Source organism: Myotis nattereri (genome assembly GCF_964212035.1).
Source record: "Myotis nattereri genome assembly, chromosome: 4".
Classification (NCBI taxonomy): domain Eukaryota; kingdom Metazoa; phylum Chordata; class Mammalia; order Chiroptera; family Vespertilionidae; genus Myotis; species Myotis nattereri.
In genome coordinates, this window is record NC_138079.1 from 93,355,590 (window position 1) to 93,382,838 (window position 27,249).

At 41.9% G+C, this 27,249-nt stretch overlaps 1 protein-coding gene across 1 annotated transcript in view; it reads left to right on the plus strand.

The window, feature by feature from the left end:
* The window catches only part of TXNDC11 (thioredoxin domain containing 11), a 70,176-nt gene continuing 42,927 nt past the window's right edge, over positions 1-27,249 (plus strand). The window contains exons 1-4 of the mRNA XM_081089511.1: positions 1-395; positions 10,847-11,063; positions 14,780-14,877; positions 20,842-20,971. Of these exons, the coding sequence (XP_080945637.1) occupies positions 139-395; positions 10,847-11,063; positions 14,780-14,877; positions 20,842-20,971 (702 nt within the window). The 5' untranslated portion in view covers positions 1-138. The remainder of the gene's footprint in view (positions 396-10,846; positions 11,064-14,779; positions 14,878-20,841; positions 20,972-27,249) is intronic.

The window sequence follows — 27,249 nt, forward strand, 5'->3', positions numbered from 1 at the left end:
GCGGCGGCTGGGCTGACGTGGAGGGTCACGGTTAGCGGGCACTACGAGTTGCGGGATTGGGGAGCGACGGCCCGGGCCGGGCCCTTGGGCCCTGGGCGGCGGCGGCGGCGGTATAAAGCTGGCGACGGGGAGCATGTAATGTCGGAATGCGGAGGCCGCGGCAGCGGCGGCGGCAGCAGCAGCAGCGACGACGCCGAGGAGGAGGGTGGCGGCGCCGGCCCAGCGGGCTCCTGCTCCCTCAGCCCGGCCCCGGCCCCGGCTGGACCGTCCTCGGCGGACCGGCTCCGTCGCCGACTGCGCGGCGCCTTCCTCATGGCGCGCCGGCGACCGGAGCTGCTCTGCGGGGCCGTGGCGCTCGGCTGCGCGCTGCTCTTCACCCTCAAGTTCACCTGCAGGTGAGGAGGCCCGCACCCCCGGGGCACCGGCCCGGCGCCTTCTCGGGCGGGCGAGCGGCGCGTGGCCAGGTCGTGGGTGGTAGCGGCTTCCGCGGCGTGAGGTCCGACCTGACTCCTCTCCCTCCCTCCCCCAGCCTGCGGCTTTGCCGGCCACCCAGCCATTTGGCGAGGTTTTCGGGTGCCGCCCGGCGGCGCCCCTTCATCCCATCTTGTGCCGACGGAGGTGGGCCAGGTTCCGAGGTGCTCAGTGGGGGTTTCTTGGGGGTGCACCTGTCACTTCTGCCTGAGCCGTAGGGCCCTCACTCATCGCTTAATTTGTGTCCTTTCTGCTTCGAATGTAGTAATGCAAAACCATTGGAGTCCCCCGACCCCTTTGAAAATTCATGCAGTCATTGACCTAACGATTAGTTATCCGCACCCACTGTGGAGCCCTCGGCCAGGAGAGCGGTGAAGATAAAATAAAAGCTCCTACTCGGGAGGGTGGGACAGGCAGTCAACACGGACGCTTCATTTTAAAGGGTGTCTGTCAGTGCTGTAGGGAGCGTGGGAGCAGCGAGGGTGGGGCAGAGAGGCTTTCTTTCCTAAGGAAGCCACACGGGACGCTTACACAAGAAGGGGAAGGGGCCAGCAGGGGACGATCTGGGGCAAGAAGAGAGTCCCACGTAGCGGGAACAACAAGTGCGACAGCCCGGAAGCTGGACGAGCCGGGTGTGTGCCTGGAACTAGGAGAGCCTGAGCAGGGAAGGTGAGAGTGGATGTGCCTCTCTTTGAGGAATGACCACAAATACAACGTTGACTTTACATTTCAGGAGCAGTGTGGGCCTCCCACACAGTGTATCTCTTGGGACTTAGTTTACGTCTGTGTTGCCACCGAGTGGCCTATTGGCCAAGAGGAAGGTTTCAGCTTGAAACATTGTTATTGAATGTGTTAAGTGCAGGGCCATCCTGTTCATTGTCGGATGTTTAGCATCCCCGACTTGTGCAGATGTGACACCGAAAAATGTCTCCAGACATTGCCAGATGTCCCCCCCGGGTAACAGAAGTGCCTGCTTGATAACTACAGCTTACAAGAATGCATTTATTAATATTAATATACTGCAGAATCTGAGGGCCTAGTGTGGATCATTTAAATTTCAATTCTCAGTAAAGTCTGGATCTGCTCTTTCTTGTCCTTCTAATTTATAGATAAAGGACTTGAGCCTTGGTCATGTTACAGAAACTTGCGCCAAATCACATCCACCAATTAAACCTTTATTGTCAGGTTCTAATCTAGGCTGTTAACCTTGCTCTTTATCAATAACTTCCTTCATCAAGGAAAATGTGGAAAATATTTTACAAGGTAGAATAATTGCAAGGTGGCATATGGGTTCAAATTGCCAAGAGTGGTATTTCCCCCCCCTCAAAGGCTGGGGAACTTAGTGACATTAGTTTATCTGTCTATAGAAATAATGACTTGCTAGGTAGGAAAGGCCTTTCAAATTTCAGGAAGAAGGAAGAGTGTAAATCCAGTTACTAGAGCAGACAGAACAAGATCCCTGCCTGCTTCAGCTAGGAGAGAGAGCCACAGCTTGTCTGTCCAGCTCCTTGCCGTGCCACTGGCAGATGTGACAGGCTTTTAATAGACTCAGATTGATATTTTTTAGAGTCCTATTTGATTTGATTGAATGGTGTCATGATACTATATTTTCACTGTACAACTGACCTGCATATTTCTGGCCCTCTTTTTCTATGTTACTTTTAAGATTTTTGTGTTAATGAAGACAGAGGCTTAATGAAGAGTAACATTTTTAAAATTTAATTGTTGTTAATAGCTCCAGACCTGAAATAAGGGAGAACCCTCTTCAGTGTCTGTTGCTTAGCTGAGTTCAAACCAGATAACATAAGAGAGGTTGATTTGGGGTTGAAACGCAACTAATAATTCTTTATTTCTGGGCATTTAACCTCTATCCTGTGTGCCTTTCTATGCATTGACTCTCCATGACTTCCTCCTGCTCACTTTCCTTTTACCCTGATTTGGAGGAAAATATTGTGTGTGTGTGTGTGTGTGTGTGTGTGTGTATATATATATATATATGTATATATATATATACTTATTTTTTATATATAATTGGGAGTTGCAACAGGCCTTGTTGTTTGCAATCAAGTCTTGAGTTTTTTGTACCTGAGACTTAGACTTGAAAGCTGCAGGAAATATTTGATCTATGTATAGTTTCTCAAAAAATGTTTAGCAAATTTAAGAGTTAAATAGAAACTTGTGAATGTGTCTGATGGAGCAGAAGCATATGTCTCTCTTCCCTGGTTAATGTTTGTTTTTTGATGTGCCACGTGTCTTATCTGGTGTGTTTACTCTGAACATGCAAAGCTGCAGTATTACGTTGATAATTATCCTTTGCTTGGCCATCATAGACATATAATTTCCCTCAGATTATGTTATTTAACACTTAACATGCAACTAAAATAGTAGAAAAATAATACCTCCAAAGAGCAGAATTTTGGAATTCTTGAAAATGTGTCACTGTTGAAACACAGCGCTTTTATGACTCTGCATGCTGTCTTATCATTCAGATCTCAGCTTAAAAAGATAACCACTTTTACTAGTTAAATTTCCCATATAGCAGTGATCATTTTGTGTTTTTATTGTTTGTTATTTACATATTTGATTGTTTGCTTGCCTTCCTCCCTGAGAAAAATAAGCCCCTGGAGGACATATCTTTACTCACTTTGGTATCTAGTCCAGTGCCTGCAGCACAATAAGGTTTGCTCAATGAACATTTTATTGAATTACAGTGGAAACTCAGAAGGCTGTTCAAAAATTGAGTCATTTTTTCTCATTAGAAACAATGTAAATTGAACTAATCCGTTTCAGACCCCCAAATGATTGCCTGTTTTAACCTTTCATATATATACTAGTGACCTGGTGCATGGATTCATGCACATTGAAAGGAAATTAATTAGAAGGTGGCCAGTGGGGTGGGACTGGGCAAGATGGGTTGGTCACACCCTGGAGCCAACCTCCTGCAGTCCCTCCTCCGCTGGCTTGAAGGGCATCTTTGGAGTGATTAGGGTCCCTCCAGCAGGTGGGTCCCTTGGCCTGGCCTGTGGGAATTGGCTGAAACTGGCTATCCAATATCCCCTAAGGGGTCCCTGGTGCGAGAGAGCACTCTGCAAAGTTGCTGTCGTACCGTGTGTAGAACACAAATGCAAGTGTGCAATAAACCAGATTTGGGGCCTAGAGTGCCCCAGCGCAGCCACATGAGGAGTCGGCTCCCTCCTCTCTGGTTCCAGGGTGTGTTACCCGAGAACTGCCGCTGCCAAGTCACAGCAGCTCGGCAGCTCCTGTGTTGAGTGTTTGCCTCCTGGTGGTCAGTGTGCATCATAGGTACTGACTGGATGGTCAGACGATCAGATGGTTGCTTAGCCTTTTATATCGCCATATATATAGAGAGTACATGTCTAATGTACTGTTTGATCCTATATAATAAAAGGCTAATATGCAAATAGACCAAACAGTGGAACATCCAGTCGCTGTGATGCACACTGATCACCAGGGGGTAGACACTCAATGCAGGAGGTGCCTCCTGGTGGTCAGTGTGCTCCCACAGTGGGAGTGCTGCTCAGCCAGAAGCCCTGAGCTGGGCTCATGGCTGACGAGTGCAGCAGTGGTAGCATTCCTGCCTCCGTAGCAGCGCTAAGGATGTCTGACTGCCGGCTGAGGCCCGCTCCTCTGAGGGGAGCGGGCCTCAGTCGGCAGTCGGACATCCCCTAAGGGCTCCTGGACTGTGAGAGGGCACAGGCCAGGCTGAGGGACCCCTGTGAGTGCACAAATTTCATGCACCGGGCCTCTATAAATGAACACTTTAAAAACAAAAAGGACTTGAAATATAAATGAAAATTGAACAAAAAGAAAAGGAAATGTGCAATAAAAAATGAAAATTTAGTAACAAGCAGCAACAAAAGCAAAAAAAACCCATGAAAATATTCACAGCACAGTATTCTGAGATTTTAACAGTAGTAAACTGACTCATACTCACACATTCTCTCCTTTGTTTGTTGCCTGAGAGCCTTGTGACATCATATAGCTATCAGCATGAAAAGGTTGTCAGGTTGAGAAGCAAATTGTTTGAGATGGGAGATGTTCGAGAATTGAGGTTTGACTGTATGTTGTGACTGAATTTTTTAGGTTATGAAGATATTTTACATAGACAAGCTCCCTGATTGCAAGGTTAAAATGTTAGTTTGAGTTAATAAATAGATTTGCTCTAACTTTTAACACATTTATGTTGTTAATAATTTTTTGTTAAAATAGTTAAGTGATGTATTTAAAACTGTCTTCTTAATTCAGGAAGTTAACACCTTTTAGATGCAAAGGAGAATGTGGGACTCTTTCCCTCATACTAAATGACCCAAGGCTCTTAGAGTAGCTTAGTTCTAGGTCTTGGGTGAAGATATGTTTCTTTTTTGCATCTGCTGCATATCTCAGACTTGTCAGCACCTTCCTTCACATTCCTCCTTCCTACTACAGTCTTCCTTTGGAATGTGCAGGGACTTGATTCCAGGACCCCCTTCGGATACCCAAGTCCTTGGATGCTCAAATCCTTTATGTAAAGTGGTGTAGTATTTGCATATAACCTACCTACATTCTTCCATATACTTTAAGTAACTTTAGATTACTTATAATATCTAATACGATGTAAATGCTATGTAAATAGTTGTTATACTGTTTTGTTAAGTAAATAACGATAAGGTAAAAAGTATATACATGTTCAGTACAGACACAACCATGGTAGGCCTAACTATGTAGTAAACATCAGTAACACTGTAATATTTTTTAAAAAGAATATTTTTGATCCAAGATTGATTAAATCCATGGATGTGGAACCCAGAGATACAGAGGACTGATTATACTTGACTATTTTCTGAGAAATCAGATTATCAAATTCATTTGCACACCTGTAAAGTTAGAGCGCAGTTAGGTGTCCTTTGGAATGATCCCTAGTAATGCATATGGGCCTTCTGACACTTTGATTCTTTCAGACTGTTCTTAATAATATATGTCTGTATGGATTTATGTTTCATTTCCTTTCACATATGTTCAGGTGAGGTAAGTAGGGGAGGTTTGTTCATTTCACAAGTTACTGAATTTCATAGTAACAGCAGCTACTAAACAATGAGGATCTAACAGTGTAAAAGATAGTGTCCTTGCCCTTATGGAGTTAATGATCTATCTTGTAGAGTAGATAAATAATAAAAAGGTAAAATAACTAACAGAGTTTGGTAAGAGCTATGAAGGCAACCAATAGGGAGCTGAGAGAAAAATTCCTCAGTACCTTTCTGTAGTTAGTTTCTACCCCACTCTCTACTCTAGATAACCACTGATGCTGATTATTTCATTATAGATTAGCTTTGTCTGTTTAGGGATTTCATATAAATGCATTCATATTATACAGGGTGGGCAAAAGTAGGTTTACATTTGTTTGCATGGAAAGTAATCCTATATATTAAAGAGCTAATATGCAAGTAGTCATCATGCCCTCATGCTGTCATGTGGTAATGGCTCAGACATTCAACACTGGGGGGAGAGGAATGGGGACCAGCCAGGCACAAATGAGCTCGTGAGAGAGGAATGGGGACCAGCCAGGCTGCGGCCCAGGAGGACAAGCTGCCCACCCTGTGGCCCAGGGTGCCAGCGGCTATGCCTGTGCCTGCGGCCCAGGAGAGGGACAAGCCACATGCCCCATGGTCTGGGACACAAGCGGCTGCGCCTGTGTCTGCGGCCTGGGAGAAGGACAAGCTGCGCGCCCTGCGGTCCGGGATGCCAGCGGCTGCACCTGCACATGTGGCCCGGGAGAAGGACAAGCTGCACACCCCACGGTCCGGGGAGCCTGTGGCTGCGGCCCCGGCGAAGCTGGCCCGGGTCCTGGGTGCCTGCGGCCAGCCAGAGGGAGGGAAGCCCGGGTCCCGGTGCCTGTGACCGGCCAAAGGAGGGAATCCTGGGTCCTGGGTGCAGGGTGAGGCAGAGGTGGTTAGGGGCGATCAGGCTGATAGGGGAGCAATTAGGGGCAATCAGGCAGGTGAGCGGTTAGGAGCCAGCGGTCCCGGATTGTGAGAGGCAGTCAGACATCCCCGAGGGGTCCCGGATTGGAGAGGGTACAGGCTGGGCTAAGAACCACCCCCCCCCCCCATGAATTTTGTGCACCAGGCCTTTAGTATAATCCTATCTAATAAAACAGAAACATGGTTATTAGCCATACATCTGCTACCCTTCCCATTGGCTAATCAGGGCAGTATGCAAATTAACTGCCAGCCAAGATAGCGGCCAGCAGCCAGGCAGCTTGAAGCGAACATGAGGCTTGCTTCAGTGACGGAGGACTCCAACATTCCCCGCCTGCCGCTGCCAGCCTCTGAGCTTGCAGTTTGAAACATTGTTACAAATATAGAAGCTAAACAAAACCCCAGAAACCTGCTTTCAGCCAGCCGGGATCTCAGAGCTGGAGTTGAAACAGTGTTTTGATTATAGAACCCAAACAAACCGGATACCTGCTTTCAGCAGCAGAGGCCTAAGAGCTGGAGCCAAGCCTCAGAGCTAAAGCTGGCCCAGAATAAAAAAAAAAGGAGCGGTTGGGAGCTTCAGTCACCCGTCAGCCTGAAAACAGCCCTCAGCCCCTCACCCAGACTGGCCAGGCACCCCAGTGGGGACCCCCACCCTGAAGCAAGTGTGACCAGCTGCAAACAGCCATCATCCCCTCACCCAGGCTGGCCAGGCACCCCAGTGGGGACCCCCACCCTGATCCGGGACACCCTTCAGGGCAAACCAGCTGGCCCCCACCCATCCATCAGGCCTCTATCCTATATAGTAAAAGGGTAAGATGCCTCCCAGCATCGGGATCTGCGGAGCCGCAAGGCCTCCCGGCATCGGGATCAGCGTGATGGGGCAGCGCCCAAACCCTCTGATCCCCCTGTGGCTCTGTGTGTGACAGGGGGCGGGGCCACAACCTCCCTATCTGCCCTGCTCTGTTCCTGACAGGGGAAGGCGCCCCAACCCCCTGATCACCCCTGCTCTGTGCCTGATAGGGGGGAGCTCCCTAACCCTCTGATCGCCCTGTGGCTCTGTGTGTGACAGGGGGCGGTGCTCCAACCCCCTGATCCGCCCTGCCCTGTGTGTGGCGGGGGCAGTGCCCCAACTCCCCTATCGGCCCTACTCTGTGAGTGACAGGGGGGAGCTCCTCAACCCCCTGATCAGCCCTGCTCTGTGGGTGATAGAGGGTGGCACCCCAACTGCCCCCCACGGGCCCTGCTCTGTGTGTGACGGGGTAGAGCCGTAACCTGCCCATCGGCCCTGCCCTGAGTGTGACAGGGTGCGGCGCCCCAACCCCCTGATCCGCCCTGCTGTGTGTGACGGGGCGGTGCCCCAACTCCCCTATCGGCCCTACTCCGTGAGTGACGGGGTGCTCCTCAACCCCTCCATCGGCCCTGCTCTGTGCATGACAGGGGGGAGCTCCCCAACCCCCTGTTGGGCCCTGCTCTGTGCGAGACGGGGGAGCTCCTCACTCCCTGATCGACCCTGCTCTGTTCGTGACAGGGTACGGAGCCCCAACCCCCCTGATGGGCCCTGCTCTGTGAGTGATGGGGCAGCGCCCCAACCCCCCTGATTGGCCCTGCTCTGTGCGTGACAGGGGGTGGCGCTGCAACCTCCCCATCGACCCTGCCTTGAGTGTGACGGGGCGGTGCCCCAGTCCCCCAATCGGCCCTACCCTGAGTGTGACTGAGGAGGTTGTGGCATCACAACCTCCCGATCCGCCCTGCTCTGTGCATGACAGGGGGTGGCGTCCCAACTCCCCAAACAGCCCTGCTCTGAGCCGGACCAGGGGCTGCACCTAGGGATTGGGCCTGCCCTCTGCCACCCAGGAGCAGGCCTAAGCCAGCAGGTCGTTACCTCCCGAGGGGTCCCAGACTGTGAGAGGGCACAGGCCGGGCTGAGGGACCCCCCCCCCCCGAGTGCACAAATTTTTGTGCACTGGGCCTCTAGTCCATATATATAAAAGGCTAATACACTAAGTGTCCTTCCCTCCATCCAGATAATGATGTCACATAGCAATGCCTGATTTCCTCTCCCTAGAGACTAGCCTCCTTGCAGTTTCTTCAGCCCAGGAACACAACTTGCTTTATAGCCAGGTGGAAACATTTTACAGTGTAAACAAATGTCTGTGAAGCATTTTCCCCTGCCTCATCTCATTTGATCCTCACAGAAGTCCTAGAATAGGTAGATAGGAGACTCGGTGGAATCCTATTTTCTTTTCATTAGCCGGAAAACAGAGATTTAGAAAGCTTAGAAACTTGACCCTACTGAAAAGAAGTAAGAAATGGTAGACCTTGAAAATGACTTGAGGTTTTCTCATTGCGTAGAATATAGTCAATTACTGCTGCAGTTAAATATTTTACCCTTTATTCTCCCTGTATGACCTATAATAATCTGCTTCGTGTTGATATTTACTGCTGTGTTACTGACAATTACGTGAAAGAGAAGTTGGGGTGCTTCACTGGACTCGAAAAAATTTAGCTAAATCAGAAAGCAGGTCTAATTAAGCAAGTTTGTCCTATATCTATAAAAAACTAAGTTGACTCACACATGCGCAATACATATAAAGCTCTTGCTGGCGCCAATTGCACGTGTGTTTCGATCTGTCATTGTCGATTGTGAATTTGGTTGACACTTATAGAGAAAGGACAAATAGCAATATTAAAATATTTCTTCTAATTAATTTCCTTTCAATGTGCATGAATTCGTGCACCAGGCCACTAGTAATAATATAAGAATAAAGTGATGTAGTCACAACTGTAAAGCTACTTTTGCTTAGCCTATATGTATTCTTTAGTTGTCTGATTTCTTTCATGCATTATCATTATTTTGAGACTCATCCAGTTATATATAGTACATATCATTTAATTGTAAGAGTATACCCCCGTTTGTTTATCCTTTCACCTAATTAGTTACTCCAGCTTTCTTTTTTTTTAAAAAATATATTTTATTGATTTTTTACAGAGAGGAAGGGAGAGGGATAGAGAGTTAGAAACATTGATGGGAGAGAAACATTGATCAGCTGCCTCCTGCACATCTCCTACTGGGGATGTGCCCGCAACCAAGGGACATGCCCTTGACCAAAATCGAACCTGGGACCCTTCAGTCCGCAGGCCGAAGCTCTATCCACTGAGCCAAACCGGTTAGGGCTACTCCAGCTTTCTTATGCTTACTATTTAGATGGACTGTTTTTCCCCCATCCTTACACTTTCATCCTATTTATGTCTTGATGTTTAAAATGTGTCTCTTTTAGATAGCTTCGTTATCCAGTCTGGCAATCTTCCCTCCCCCCCCCCCTTTTTTTTTTAACATATTTTTATTGATTTTAGAGAGGAAGGGAGAGGGATAGAGAGAGATAGAAACATCAATGATGAGAGAGAATCATCGATCAGCTGCCTCCTGCACGCCCCCTACTGGGGATCGAGCCCGCAACCCAGGCATGTTCCCTTGGCTGGAATCGAACCTGGGACCCTTTAGTCCGCAGGCCGACGCTCTATCCACTGAGCCAAACCGGCCAGGGCAATCTTTTCCTCTTAATTGGATGGTTTATATTTAATGTAATTGTTGATATGGTTGGGTTTAAGTCGACCTTCTGGCTATTTGTTTTCCATTTGTACTTTCTGGTTTTTGTCTTTTTCTTGATTCTTTTCTGCCTTCTTTTGGGTTATTACTTTTGCCTGAATGCCCTGGATAAGTGCAGGCCAACTCCAGCTAATACACTTTTAAGTTTTCTCAAAGTTGAGTTGATTGTAAGCATTTCCTATAGAAATCTTTTTTTAAAAAAAATATTTTTATTGATTTTAGAGAGGAAAAGAGAGGGAGAGAGAGAGATAGAAACATCAATGATGAGAGAGAATCATTGATCGGCTGCCTCCTGCACACCCCCTACTGGGGATCGAGCCCGCAACCGAGGTACATGCCCTTGACCGGAATCGAACCTGGGACCCTTCAATCCGCAGGCTGACCTCTATCCACTGAGCCAAACCAGCTAGGGCTCCTATAGAAATCTTATTAGCAGTAGCCACATGTGCTCCCTCCCCTTAATTCTGAGCAAGCTTACGTGGTGGCTCTGAAGCCCTGGAGATCAGTGGCTCCTGTGGAGAACAAGACTGCAGAGAGATGATGTGAATCTTGGGTGTGGAGGCAAGAATGTGGATTACTCAAAGACATTCTCCTCTGCTCTCCACTGCCCTCCCACTCCACATGTGGGAAGACAATATTATAGAATAATTTCCAGCATATATTTCATGTCTCTCATTTTCTCAGCCACATATTGCCTTATCGCAGAATATTTAAGTTTCATTCTCCTTCCACGTGAAGCTGTTGTTGGAAGAAAATAAACTCAGTGATCTTATTTGTGTTTACTCTTTTTTAGTCGAGCAAAAGATGTGATAATACCAGCAAAGCCACCTGTCAGCTTTTTCTCCTCGAGGTCTCCGGTTCTTGACCTCTTCCAGGGTCAGCTGGACTACGCAGAGGTTGTTCGCCGGCACTCAGAGGTGGTGCTTCTGTTCTTCTACGCCCCATGGTGTGGACAGTCCATTGCTGCCAGGGCAGAAGTTGAGCAAGCAGCGAGTCAGCTTTCAGACCAGGTAATGCTGACATTCGGCCTAAGAATCAAATGACTGTCAGTTCTGCTGCAGAGCAGATTGTCCCTATAGAGACATCTTACCAGCTGGCTGATTTTGCCAAGGTGAATACCAGGAGCACTTTTTTTTAAAAAAATATATTTTATTGATTTTTTACAGAGAGGAAAGGAGAGGGACAGAGAGTTAGAAACATTAATGAGCGAGAAACATCGATCAGCTGCCTCCTGCACAACCCCTACTGGGGATGTGCCCACAACCGAGGTACATGCCCTTGACCGGAATCGAACCTGGGACCCTTCAGTCCACAGGCCGACGCTCTATCCACTGAGCCAAACCGGTTAGGGCTACCAGGAGCACTTTTAAAATTCTAAAGCCTTCTATAAAGAAATAAAAGATTTCTGATTGTGATGATCCTAATCAGTTAGCAGCAGGATGGGGAACAGATTCTGTATCCTGTGACTAAGCCAGTGCTCATTCCCAGGTGCCATGCTGTTTAGTTTTCATGCTGAAGTAGGTGGGGGACTGAAAGTCCTAGTTGATTATCTCTTTGATATTTGCTAATTAGGTATTTTATTTAGGAGAAATTTATGCATCATGACTACAGTGTAGCTGATTGACGTTTTAAATACCCATACTTGGACCAGAACTGTATTTAACAACTATTTAATAAATGAATGCAACCTTTATGATAGGTAAGAGTGATATATAGGCAAATATTTGAGTTATCTGTGACAGTGGTTTTCAACCAGGTGGATCCTGATTGCTTTTTATAAAACAAGTATTTTATATTTATTCCTTTTTATGCCTTGAAAATGAATTCATAGATAAGGCAACCTTCCTACACATAAAATTTCAAAATAGTTCATCTAATGCACTATTTATAACAAAGGTAGAAGGGAGCAAAGTAATGTATAATTAAAAATCATATGTATTTCAGTTTGTAAATGCTTGGGCAAAATAGGTCCTTGTACCTTTATGTAGAGTTACTGTGGATGGAACAGTTACAAATGTAGATTGATAAAGGTATGTGTTGGACTTAGATACCGTGGGGGCATTGCACTCGGTGATTTGATTTTTCTAAACAATGAACAGGTCTTGGTAAAGTTTTAAACCAAACAAAGTACTTTTTGCCCTCAGTTGACACAGAAGTTGCCTTCCTGAGAAATTCAGTGTATAAAAAACCATGTTTTGGTTTCACATATAAAATGGAATTAGGTTCTGGGCTCTAATAATAACAAATGGATTTTCCTCAACATCAGTGTTGGGCAGGGCATTTAAAACTGCTCTGGGATGAATCTTCCCTTGCAGAGCAATTTTGAGCATTGCAAGATATCTACCACAGTCCCTGACCACCACCCACCACATGCCTTGTAGCCTCCCTGTCCCCACTGCCCCCTCCCTCCTTTCCCCAGTTATTGCAAGTCGCTCAAAAGCATCCACAGACTTCTAAGAGACTGCTGCTGGGACCTACTGATCTGACGTTACTTAAGCAGGCAGCTGAGTTTCAGAAGTTCATTTGGATCTCTCAGTTGGTTTTTCTTAGAAACAATGTTTTAAATGGTGACTAGGCTTCCTACTCAGCCTAGTAAAGCATTTTAAACCATTATATATCCCCGAATGTAGTACCAGTTACTGTTTAAATATAACTCTTCATTCCCTTAACACTGATTCTTTGGGGTGGGGTATGATTTTGTGTTCCAACTGTGGGTCAATAGATTTGATCTATTCCTGTCTTTCTTTTACACCCTCTCCTCCTTTCAAATGGCAAATAGTAACCACACTGGCAGATACTTCCAGGGAGGAAATAGGAAGTGTAATGGAGCACTGGAGGCAAGTAGTATATTAGCATAAAGGAAATCACCACTTTGCCAATCATTCCCCAAATTTTCTGAATTTAGAGAATAAGTAGAGAATAAGTAGAGTATATTAGGGTATCAATCACTTATTATCTTATTGTTAACTTAAGCAATATGCCCTTTAGAGTGGTTACATAGGAATAGTATTTGGGAGTGCCTGGCCCTATGCCAGTGATAGTGAACCTATGACATGCGTGTCAGAGGTGACACGCGAACTCACTTTTTGGGTTGATTTTTCTTTGTTAAATGGCATTTAAATATATAAAATAAATATCAAAAATATAAATCTTTGTTTTACTATGGTTGCAAATATCAAAAAATTTCTGTATGTGACACGGCACCAGATTTAAGTTAGGGTTTTTCAAAATGCTGACAGGCCGAGCTTAAAAGGTTCGCTATCACTGCCCTATGCTGTTCCTCACAACAGTTCTATAAGCTGATGCTGGTGTTCCTGTTCTTCTGAGGCAAGACCTCAGACTTAGAGGGCACAACAGTTGGTTAAACATCACAGGACAAATGATTGAGGTCATAGTGCCATAAACAATTGACCGGCACTGTTTTTTTCCCCCCAAAATTTTCCTAGCTCCTTTCCAAGTTCTCAGTAGGGAAAAGGAGCAGGCTTATTTTCAGAAACAGGCAAAAATCTTTTGAGCCACATTGCTTAATAAAATGAGGGACCATGGTAGATTCTGCCTTATATTTGGGTAAAAAAATGAGATGTCAACCTTACGTAAAGATATTTTTGCTTTTCTTTCTCATACATAGACTCCAAAAGGAGCTATAAAGAGCTTCCACTAAGTTTGAGCAATATTGCTATCTAGTAAGTATAAGGCATCTAAAAGTGACTTTTTATAGTCTTCATATTTTTTCAGTGTTATAAGTTTTTAAACATGTAGCAGAGGTGAAGGAATTTTCTGTATACCTACCACTTAAATTCTACTGTTAACATTTTATTATGTATTTACTCATCTTATCCCTCTAATCAGTGGTTCTCAACTAGTGGCAGTTTGGTCCCCCCCCCCCCCCCCCCCCCCCCCCGTCAGGGGACCTTTGGTGATGTACAGAGAGGGGTTTTTGGTACTTGAGAGGGGAACGCTAGTGGTATCGAGTGGGTGAAAGACTAGGGATACTGCTAAACGCTCTACACCATCCTGTGTTTACTTTTGTTGTAGGACAGCCCCCACAATAAAATCACACATAGCAACAAGGAAAAAAAGCCTCACAACAGTTTAATTCCAGAATTTCAATTCTGCCAAACTTGGAAAAATTTTGCTCCAATTTAACTATTAATCCATCTTATTTTTGGTACCTTTCAAAGTACATTGCAGACATAGGGACACTTCTTAAGTACATCCATCTATAAATATATACTTATATGTACTTAATCCATATTTTTGCTATTCAGTACTATATTTTAGAAAATAGCTTTAATCATCTGTTATTTTTATTAGTTTTTAATGTAATCATTTAAAATGGTCTTTTGAAATTTGTGATGTTTGATTTGTATATTTTTTCATTCTCAGATACTCAGTTTGACTGTCAAAAGACATATCTTTTTACCAAGTTTTCATGTTAATCATGCTTAGGAAAAGCTCTGATGCTCATTCACTTTAGAATTCAAAGGAAATCATTTTCCTCTTGGGCCAGACTCCAAATTATTTAGTCCTAGCTAGACACTATAGATAAGAGTCTTTTTTTTTTATTGTAGCAGTCAGTGATGACCTTCTTTGAACTCTTGAAACATTTTTTTTTACACTTTCTGTTTCAGAGAGGAATATTTCATATCTACAAGTTTATCTTTTAAGTCTTCGTAGTTTTTCAGTTGTTATTCATAGTCATTTGAAACCTTTTTTGACTCTGCAGGTGTTGTTTGTGGCAATTAACTGTTGGTGGAACCAGGGGAAATGCAGAAAACAGAAGCATTTCTTTTATTTTCCTGTAATATATCTATATCATCGGAGGTAAGACATTTTAAGTAATGTTTCTAATTCCAACTAAGTTTATCAATTTTGAAGTGATTTTTTTTCCATTTAAAATATTAGATAGATAAAGAAAACACGTGTAAGCAGAAATAAAAAAAGGATCTGCATATTTTATCAGCCATATGTAATCATTAAGTGTTTTGATTTATATTCTATACACACACACACACACACACACACACACACACGAGGCCTGATGCACGAAAATTCATGCAAGAGTAGGTCTTCCTTCCCCCGGCTGCCAGCACCAGCTCCCCTCCAGCACCCAGGACCCAGCTGCCTTCCCTCCAGCCCTGGCTTCGTCTGGAATGATGTCTGGTCTAATAGCATATTACCCTTTTATTATTATAAATACACCCTCTCCTTTAAAAATAAAAAAACATTACCCTGTAGTAATATTCTTTCCTAAACTTTTTGTTTTTCAATATATTTTTTATTGATTTCAGAGAGGAAGGGAGAGGGGGAGAGCTATAGAAACATCAGTGATGAGAGAGAATCATTGATTGGCTCCCTATTTTACGCCCCCTACTGGTAATTGAACTTGGAACCCGGGCATGTGCCCTGACTGGGAATCGAACCGTGACCTTCTGGTTCACGCTCAACCACTGAGCCACACAGATGGACTAAACTGGTTTTTCTTACTTTTCATGTCATTACATATATTCTAAAGCATTGTTTTTAATAGTACCAGTTACTCCATTGTGTGGCATACATTTCAAATATTCTAAAAGTGTTTTGTGGTATAAAAATACATAAAAGTCTTTATCCTGTTACTTGACAGGATAGCATAATCAAGAGGGTATCTTCCCATCTTTTCAACTGGGAAGAAAATTACTACAAGTACATAGTTTTGTATCCATAATTCTGAAATCCAAAGAGCTCCGGAAACCTAAAGACTTCATAAATTTTGTCCCCAAATACATTCATCTGGCCTAAAATAATAAGAGGTTGCCTATAGTCTTTATTTCACTTAAGGTGCCAGTTTATTCATTTTGCTGCAGAAAAATATTGTTGCTTGTTTTTGGAGTACTGCCTGACCATTGCTATGGGTGTTAAGTAATGTCTAAAATTTGACTTAAAGGATTTTGAAGACATTTGATGGGATTCTGGATTTTGTTCAATGTAGTTGTCTTAAAGTTTGTTAATGATGATAAATTGGGTAAAAATGATGTGATTAGTAAGTTTTACTTTTTAGATTTTATTTTTTCCCTCCTTCCAAACTTCTTGGACCTTAATCAATGGGGATTTATAATAAGCATCAACAAATTACCATTTGTGGATTATCTGTCATATTCCATTACATTTCCATGACTTTAACATAAAATGTTGTGTGGCACATAATTTTACTTCTTGGGAGCTAGTAAATAGCAAAAATATACTCTCCTACCCCATCTTCAACTTCAAATTTTCCTCTAGATATATGAATACTTTCTCTGAGGAACTTTCTCATAGTTCCTTCTTTTTTTTTTTTAAAAAAAATATATTTTTATTGATTTCAGAGAGGGAGAGAAAGATAGAAACATTAATGATGAGAGAGAATCATTGATTGGCTGCCTCCTACAAGCTCCACACTGGGGATTGAGCCCGCAACCTGGGCATGTGCCCTTGACCAGAATCAAACCCAGGACCCTTCAGTCCGCAGGCCGATGCTCTACCCACTGAGCCAAACCAGCTAGAGCAAACTCATGTTTTGCATGCGGCCCACAACGAATATGTTTGTGGCCCAGCCAATATAATGGTATGTAAGAAATGTTTTAACAAAAGTGTCGTAACAATTTTTACAGTATTCTGTTATACATAATTATTAATAAAGAACTACAGTGTTCGCTGGTGACTGATATCTATAATCACGCACCATTTCTCTCCACTAATACTCGCAGTGAATATTTTAGCAGCCAATTGCCATGTCATTAGTCTTGTACCAACTTGTTTGGTGTACACAACAGGAAATATTTTGCTTTCGAAGAACAAGAAAAATAGGTTTATTTGCATTATGCTTATTAATTTGTGCAGTTATTCAGTGTCTGGTAAGTTAATGTTCAAGAAAAATACTAATTTTTATTAAAATGTTCTATTATTTTATGTTAATGATTACTCATTTATTTTAGCCCTTTGTATTCAGCATGTCTCTATCAAAATAAACCTACGTTTCTATGAAAATTGAAGCTTTTGTTTTTTTGTGGCCCATATAAACTTAAGCCTTGTTTATTTGGCTTGTGTTAGCCTTTGAGTTTGACATGCTTGAGATAGGGCTCTCTTTTCTTTTTTTAAGGTAAGTATAAGGTGCTATTCTTGAAGGTTCTAAAACTCTGTGCTCTGTCAAATGGATAATGAGCTTGCCTCATGAAGGTCCCTGCGTTTCTTTTCTTGGAAATAGGAAATAGGACACAGATGCCTAGCAGGGAGTAAAAGACTTGCAACGATATATAACCAAGCCAGTTGCCCAGAGGTGGACTTAACTTGATTAAAATTAGAAGAATTCCCTTGAATAGAATACAAAATGTCATTTTGGTTTATGTGGAGTTGCAATGTTGTCTTACACTGCTTGTTTTCTTAGTTTTTTAGAAAGATTGAAAAGGCATGGAAGGAACTTTAGAAAAATCTAGTCCACTCCTCTCATTATATAGATGAGGACTTTGAGGTTAGTACTCATCTTGAAGTGCTTGCCCCTCATCTTTATCTGTTAAATTTTCACTTGGTAAGTCATTCCCAATGTCTCAAAAACAGAAGTAAGTGCTAAGGCACAGAAATATCTGAAAGGTAGCCTTTTCATATTCTATTTAAGAATCTTCAAGCCCTCTATTTTACATGAAACACATATGAATGAATGTGTTCCTCTAATTAAACTCTCTTCTGAGTATTTGGTAGTCTTGAGATTTTTTTGGCTAATGTGCTTGTAAATGTCATCCTTGAGTCTGTCTCATCACTGGATAGACTGTTGTGTGTGTTGTGTGTGTTTGTATAATGACTTACCTAGTTGTAGCTGCTTAAAGAAATTAATAGACTTCTGTTTTGTGAAACTAGATTCCACTTTTTTTAAAAGTATATGTGCGGCCAAAGGGAGCACAGATTCCACTTTTTTGGCTTGTATTAATACTAGTTATAAAGGCTCTGAGGCAGTAGTTTCTCAAAACACTATATAAAGTTCAGCAGCCTTAGGTCAGCTTGTCCTACAGCAATGACTATAGCATGTTGCTAAAATATGTCCCCCATCCTGCATTCTGGGATCTTCTCATTACAGGTCACTGGGACTCTATAACATCATGCCAGGAAATTCAGCAGAGTCTGTTTGCTTGAATAGATGAGGTTTCCAGATTGGTTGCCTCCTTTTTGCTGAATAAGTTATCAGATGATTTTTTATTTCTTCCTTTAAAAGTTATTTTTTGTTTTTTAAAAATATATTTTGATTGATTTCAGAGAGGGAGAGAGAGAGAGAGAGAAATATCAGTGATGAGAGAGAATCATTGATTGGCTACCTCCTGCACACCCCACACTGGGGATCAAGTCCGTGATCCAGGCATGTGCCCTGACTGGGTATCGAACTGTGATCTCCTGGTTCATAGGTCGATGCTTAACCACTGAGCTACACCAGCCAGGCCTTTAAAAATTGTTCATGGTTGCTGGAGTTGTTGATGGTTGTGAGTTTTATTTTTGTTTTATTTTTAATTTTTATTTTTTTTTGTTAATCCTCACCTGAGGATATTTTCCCATTGATTTTTAGGGAGAGCAGAAGAGAGGGAAAGACAGAGAGAAACATCGATGTGAGAGAAACACATCAATTGGTTGCCTCCTGCATGAGCCCTCACCAGAACCCAGGCTGGGGAGGAGGCTGTAACCAAGTTACATGCCCTTGACCGGAATCGAACCCGGCACCCTTTGGTCTACAGGCCAATGCTCTATACACAGCCATACTAGGTAGGGCTGATGGTGATTTTTTAAACTAACTGTTAAAATTAATTAATTAGTTGTAATAAGTCTTGAATTATAGAATTCTTAACTGTCTCCCAGTTGTGCACGTAGAATGCTATTTTTACTTTTTCATGCTAATATTTCTTTGCATCATTCTGCAGTGCACACTGAAGAATTGTGTTTATCGTATCACATTATATATTTGTGTTAATTTCTGTAATCAAATATTATATTATTATGACCATGGCATTTTTATAATTCTTAACTGTGCTCTGTCTATTCTTGCTATTAACAGTAAGCTTATGTCAATTTCTGTTTAGAGAGAAGAATGGTTATGGAGTTGCTGAATGCCATTCTATTTCCTATCCACTCCACATACCATCCAATTATATTTGAGCAGTATCTCTTGGTATTGGACAAAATCAAAGAAAGCCATTTGAGGATTCTTGATCAGCTTATTAGGAGATTAACCAAATATTAGTAGTATTCTTAGCAATACCAAATCAAATTCCTATGCATCCCCTAATACAGCTGGAATGGAAAATCATTTATACAGGCCCCTGACTTGTACCATCACATAATTTTTTGTTGTAATAAAGCTTTAACTGGGTTTAACGTTCAATTAATGATCCTTTGTGTAAGTGCCTATGTGAATATTTATTTATTTTTATTTAATACTAGTGGCCCAGTGCATGAATTTGTGCACATTGAAAGGAAAATAGTTAGAAGAAATATTTTAATATTCTCTTCATCCTTTCTTTATAATAGAAGTGTCAACCAAATTCACGATCGACAATGACAGATCGAAAGACACACGTGCGATTGGCACCAGCGAGAGCTTTATATGTATTGCGCATGCATGAGTCAACTTAGCCTTTTATAGATATAGAATAAACTTGCTTAATTAGACCTGCTTTCTGATTTAGCTAAACTTTTTCCAGCCCAGTGAAGCACCCCAACTTCTCTTTCAGGTAATTGTCAGCAACACAGCAGTAAATATCAACACAAAGCAGATTATTATTGTAGATCACGCAGGGAGAACAAAGGGTAAAATATTTAACTGCAGCAGTGTTTGACTATATTCTGCACAGTAAATCATTTTCAAGGTCCACCGTTTCTTCTTTTCAGTCGGGTCAAGTTTCTAAGCTTTCTAAATCTCTGTTTTCCGGCTAATGAAAAGAAAATAGGATTCCACTGAGTCTCCTATTTACCTATTCTAGGACTTCTGTGAGGATCAAATGAGATGAGGCAGGGGAAAATGCTTCACAGACATTTGTTTACACTGTAAAATGTTTCCACCTGGCTATAAAGCAAGTTGTGTTCCTGGGCTGAAGAAACTGCAAGGAGGCTAGTTGCTATGGAGAGGAAGCCGGGCATTGCTACATGATGTCATTACCCAAATGGACACTTAGCATATTAGCCTTTTATATATATAGATATTTTTATTGATTTCAGAGGAAGAGAGAGGGAAAGAGAAAGAGAAACATCAACGATGAGAGAGAATCATTGATCGGTTGCCTCCTGCACTGCCCCCACTGGGGATCGAGCCCACAACCCAGGCATGTGCCCTTGACCGGAATCAAACCTGTGACCCTTCAGTCCATAGGTCGATGCTCTATCCACTGAGCCAAAATGGCTAGGTTGGGGATATTTAATAACTGCTTTTTAGTAGGCCAAGGGCCAATTGCTCAGTGGAAAGCCTGCCCCTCTACATTGAATTGTGTGGTTCAGATCCTGAAATCCTTTAGCTTTTGGCCAGTTTCCAAGGTTGCCTTTCTGTTTGTTTTTTAAGGAAATATTGCGGGAATTAATTCGTTTTTCAGAGATTGCTTGTAATGGCTGCTGTATCTTTCCTCACATAAATGCTTCTTAATTGGCTCTCCAGTCACCTCCTGAGACAAAAAAGGCTGCTTAATGTGAACTAGTCAGGATCCTAAAGCAGGACATTTTCATTTATGTTGTTGATGATTTCAGTTACACATTACAGGTTTAATGCATGGTGTATTATTTTTATTTTTTATTTTTTGGTACTAGTTTTGGACCAATCGAATACAAAGGCCCCATGAGTGCTGTTTACATTGAGAAGTTTGTCCGCCGGGTGATGAAACCACTTCTGTACATCCCATCTCAATCAGAATTACTAGATTTTCTCTCAAACTACGAGGTACCTGTCTTTCATATCGCCTTATATTCCCAAGACTTCACCGGGTTGTATTGGATTGTGTGTATAGAAAAGTTTTTATACCTCCTGATTTTGTAGCAATTAAAAAGTTACGTTATAGATAAGCCCAAATTAAATGCTTTTTGAGATACTTGGTTATATAGATGGCTTGACCAAGTGAGTTTTAAGAAAATAGAATGCTTTGCAAAACCTTTATTTTTTATTTGGGAATTTTCAATAAACTTTCAATTTGCCTCACAATTAACTTAGAGTATGTAAGAATTAACTTACAATTTATATACAGCGGCAAATTTCTAAAAATTTTATTTGATGCTTTATGGCATCTTACTGATGAGGTATCTGGTTTTTCTTGTCAGTTGTAGTTTAGCCTTTCAAAGCAAAACAAAACTGAAAATACATTCCTTTATATTTTAAGTGTATAACTATTTTAAGGTCTTAACTGCTTTTCCATTGCCAATTTCAACACCTGATAAATTATTTTTATAGGATGTTCAGTGTATGTGCAGGACAGTTTATTATTGGGAGACCAGTATAAAGCTTAAAATAATCTCAATAAATTGTAAAAATAGTTTCACAAAAATTTATTGGAGCAAGTGTAAAGTCATATTTGGGTACTACAAGTGAAAGTGCTGAATCCACTAGACCCGTGGTCGGCCAACTGAGGCTCGGGAGCCACATGCGGCTCTTTGGCCCCTTGAGTGTGGCTCTTCCTAAGCCTTAGGAGTACCCTAATTAAGTTAATAACAATGTACCTACCTATATAGTTTGTTTAAAAAATTTGGCTCTCAAAAGAAATGTCAATCATTGTACTGTTGATATTTGGCTCTGTTGACTAATGAGTTTGCCGACCACTGCACTAAGACCAGTGGTTGGCAAACCGCGGCTTGCAAGCCACATGGGGCTTTTTGGCCCCGTGGCATGGGCCACGGAGTTTCAGTTGCACTGTACGTGCGCTCCCGCACGTGGTATTTTGTCGAAGAGCCACACTCAAGGGGCCAGTTTGCCGACCACTGTACTAGACCACCAGAGAACTAGCAAAAATGAAAAATGGTGCTTAGATACAACAAAATCAGGACCTTAAGTTATCAGATACAGATAAATACCATATGAAACCAGACCTCATAATTTAGAATTCAGTAATAGTGATGGATTGAATTTTTGTGCTATGTAGATTTTATGTAGATTGGATATTAATTTCTTTCACTAGAACATCATTAACAACTTTTTCAATCATGTTAGAAATACTATTTATATGTTAACTATGAGCAGATTCTCCAAGCAGCAGTATTAATATTTAGTTCTACTTGTAGTTCTCAGATATACATTAGAGCAAATTCTTTACTCTTAAGGTGGATAAAGAATGGATTTCCGTGGTCCTCACTATGTTGTCTCCCATTTTGCCTGGGTAGGCTGGTAGGCCCGAGCTACACTGGGAGGTAGGGCATTTGGGCCTAGTGTCTTTGGTAGCACTAACTAGGTCTGTTGATTTGATACTTGGAATCTTCTCTACTGTTGAATCTCTGTAAATTGTTATTTCTGTTAGTGTATGCTTAATTTCTGACTGGACCTTTTTCATATCTTTGACATTCTCACTAAGATCCTTGAAAGTTTCATGAAGATCCTTGAGTAACCTTATAACCAGTAGTTTGCTTGCTTCCATTTCTTTCATTTGTGACATTTCTTTGTCTCTGCATTTTGGCAGCTTCCCTGTGTTTGTTTCTATGTATTAGGTAGAACTACTATGTCTCCTGAAATTGGTAGAGTGGCCTTGTGTAATAGGTGTCCTGTAGGGCCCAGTGGCTCAGCCTCCTCAGTCACCTGAGTTGGGCACTCTAGGTGTGCTCCTGTGTGGGCTGTGTGCACAGTCTTGTAGTTGAGCCTTGATTGCTGTTGGCGTCTCTGGGAGGAGTTGGCCACCAGGCCAATTGGTTGTGAAGACCATCTGTGACTATAGTGAGAGAGCTGCTTTGTAGGAGGTGAGGCCCAGCTTAAAGCTAGGCAGGCTGGTACTAGTGCTTGGTCTTGGGCCTTTTATTGATAGGTTTGGGGCATGCTGTTACCTGCTGCAGCTTGTTTGATTGATTTTAGCAAAGCCTGAGCCAGGACAGGCCATTCATATGGAAAAGCTGCTGCAAACAGCTTGGGCAGGGCTGCACACTGGATGGGGCAGGGTCTCAGGGAATCCTCTGGTGGAGCAAATAGTGTGCTCCAGGCTGATTGAGACTTAGCTATGGCTGCCAGTCAGCCCTGCAACGGGGGAGGAGCATAGGAACAGTGACCCCTGTGAACATCCCTGTCTGCGAGAAAGCCACCCCTGAGTTTCTGCCCTGATGCCAGACAATCCAGTTGCTCCCCTTATGTGTCTGGGTCCCCCAGAGCTACCTGGTGCTGGAGCTCAGAGGTATCCAGTCTGAGTAAGTTTGTGCGCTGGCCCTTTAAAAGGAACAGCTGGGTCTCCAGCAGCCTTCGTGTTTCTTAGCCACAATCTCCGCTGGTTTTTACAGCCCGTAGACTTCTCCTCCCAGCTCTGGAACCCTGGGCTAAGGTCTGGTGTGGAGCTTGGACTCCTTGCTTCCCAGCCTCCGCAGGGACAATCTCCCTCCCAATTAAAAAATGGCACACATGGGTGTAGGACCAGCCTGTTCCGAGGCTCTGCCCCTGCTACCAGTCTCAATGTGCTTTCCTCTTTACTTCTCTAGTTGTAGGACTTCATTCAGCCAGCTTTCAGGTGGTTTGGAATGATGGTGGTTCTCTATTTTAGTTGTAATTTTGATGTGATTGTGGGAGGCGGCAAGTATAGACGTTTACTTATGCCACCATCTTGGTTCTCTCTCAACCTGCTATTTATTGGGTCATTAGCATTTATTCTGCAGAACTGGGAGTGTTCTATGTATGATAATCATAATATTGAGACAGAATCGGTTCTAGAATTTTCTTCCCAGATATGCACTAAAATCATAGCTACCTTATAAACAATGAATTTAGCGAAAACCTGAAGTGAACTTGCAATGCATACTACAGAGGGAGCTCAAGAGCTTTAAGTCATCTCATTGTAAACCATGTTAAGAAATTTTACTTCATTTATTCTAAATGTAGAATCCTTCTTCCCGGAGGTTCTTCTTGCCTATTTAAGATACAGACAGGAAAATGTGATTTATTACTTGTGGACAACATAGGGAAGCATATCCCAGTGTCATTTTTATTTTGGTGGATATGAAGTTTGGTGGAAAGGAGATAGGACTAAGTGATGGTAATGTCACTTTCAAAGTCATTAGTCTTATGGCTCTTCTAATTTTTTAAATTTATTGATTTTAGAGAGAGAGGAATCGAGAGAGAGAAACATCAGTTTGTTCATTTGTCTCTAATCCAGATATTTTGAACAGTTTAGAACATTTATGCATTCATTGATTGATTTTTGTATGTGCCCTGACCGGGGATCAAACCCACAACCTTGGTATATTGGGGATGATGCTCTAACCAACTGAGCCACCAGGTCAGGGCATAATTTTGGTATTTTTTTAGGTATCAATTGGTTATGGTAGCTTCTACATCAATAATGCTTCATTTTTTATTTTATTTATTTATAAATATTTTATTGATTTCAGAGAGGAAGGGAGAGGGAGAGAGATAGAAACATCAGTGATGAGAGAGAATCATCTATCGTCTACCTCCTGCACACCCCACACTGGGGATCAAGTCTGCAACCCTGGCATATGCCCTGACCAGGAATTGAACTGTGACCTCCTGGTTCATAGGTTGATGCTCAACCACTGAGCCATGCCAGCCGGGCTCTTTTTTATTTTTTTGTTAGAATCATCTGATTTGTATATTTTATTCTACCCACTAAGTGCCAACAATATTATTTAACTCTTATCTTACATATGCGGCCAAAATATTTTCTCTCTTTTCATGAATTTCTATAATTTATCCGTTTAAGAGTAGTGATTTTGCATGCGTCCATTCATTTATTCTTATCAGTTATGGTAAACCAAATTGTTTTACATTTAAACGGGATGGGAAAAGACTTGGGACTCTTTTGGAGGTGGAAGGATAGTGTTGAGTAAATTGCCAGGTGACAGAAAACCTGAGTATTTTGGAGAAACATCTAATAGAATGTCTGCTACCTGCTGTTATACTGTTATTTGTTAGTAAAAATATTCTGAATGTTGAGCAAATAAAGAGATATACTGTTTCTGTCAATTTATAGTTTTATAGCACCCTGGACTAAATAGTTTTAAGTATTCTAGGTGTGAGTTAACATTAGTGCAGAAATATTTCAATTGCCACTAATAAAAACACACCACTAGAGGTTGTATAAATCATTTGCTGAAATTTATGCCAAACTGCAAATAGTATTCACTTAGGAAATAAATATTTAATGCTCATGAGGATTTGCTGGCCTCCTATAGTCTATTTAACCTCATTTTAGCAGGTATTGAATATACTGTATATTATGGAATGGAATTAAAAACACAAAGGAGGTCAAATTATAATGTGGCATTCATTATGTTATGTTTTTTGCTAAATTGTAAACTTGATAAAAGAGTATTGTCTTATTCATGTTTTTGTCCCCATTCATTTATTAACAAATGTTTATTTTGTGTCTGCTCTGTGCTAGAAACATGGTGATGAACAAGAGAGAGCCTCTGTTTCATGGAGTTCTAAAGTGGAGATAGATAACAAAGGAAAACAGATAAACAAGGTGTAGGGGGTTGAGTAGTGTCCAGTTTGCAGTTGAGTTCCCGTGGCTGTTTACCTGATAGCTGTAAGAATCTGGGAGTGGATTAATAGAAACACTGCAGATGGAATCTGGTGTCAGGTGATCTTACACATGGTAAGCAGCAGAGTGAGGAGGGACAACTTTTGTACCAGCAGGGCTTGCACCCCAACTATATAACCCAGTGTCAGGCTGGCTTATGTGCTGAAAGAGAGCCTCAAAATATATTAGGCAGGGTTATAGTTGTGCTTTGAACCAGCCCCTGGTTTATTTGCAGCTGAGCAAACAAGGGACCTTGACCTAGAAAGATCTACATATGTCAATATGCATGGGTTATATTCCCCAAACTCCCCTTTTTCCAGATTTAAGAAAGAACTGTGGAAGGAACTCTGAGATATGTAATCACCTTTCAAATACAGCTTCTGTTAGGCAAGACTGAAACTTTGAGGAAATGGTTGCAAAATTTGTTTGATCTTAAGCAAAACCAGAGCCAGTTTAGTAACTTTTAAATGATAATTTGTAATAGAAATAAACAGATAATTAACACTTTATTCTTTTTATTATTTTGAAATATTAATTTTAAGTTACATTCTCAAACAGGCCAATTTTCAAAACTTATACAGATTGTCACAGCATGGTGAATATTTTAAAAATAATACTTAAAATATATTTTGTCTGGTTTTTTTTTTTTGGTATGTTTTAAAATAGCTGGTATACAGCTTTAAATTGTCTCATAGTTGTTGAATCTTATCTGCGTTTTTGACAATGAAAAGAAAATAATTTTGCATATGATATTACTTGCTTTGTATTGTTTATGAAATTTCTTTGGTCAAACTACTTGAAAAGTTCAATACCAGTTCTTCTGAAGATAGGCTCCTTTGTCCAAGCTCTGTAGCCCCTTGGAAAATTGCAGCAGTGATGCCGTCGACAAGAATAAACCTGTAGAAATGTCCACAAAGGACCCCTGCAAATGGTCCAACCTTTGTACATTTTTAAAAATATATATATTTTATTGAGTTTTTACAGAGAGGAAGGGAGAGGGATAGAGAGTTAGAAACATGGATGAGAGAGAAACATCGACCAGCCGCCTCCTGCACACCTCCTACTGGGGATGTGCCCGCAACCAAGGTACATGCCCTTGACCGGAATCGAACCTGGAACCCCCCAGTCCACAGGCCGACGCTCTATCCACTGAGCCAAACCATTTAGGGCTCTCTCTAATTTTTAAGTTTGTTATATTTTTAGTGTTCAGTATATTCACAGAGTTCTGCAAACATCATCATAATCAATGAATTTTCATGTACTGGGCCTCTAGTTTTATAAATAAATAAATAAATAAATAAATAAATAAAATTTTATGAGAGTAAGCATGTGATTTGGATTTGAAAGACAGTATGTTCCACTACAGATCAGAAATTTTCTTTTTTTATACAAATTACTGATTTAAAATTTTACCAACAGATGAAATTCCTACCTTATCTTTTGGGTCTGATTTTGCCCCAATGATCAAATCAGCTCCACAATTATTTATTAAGAGCATGAT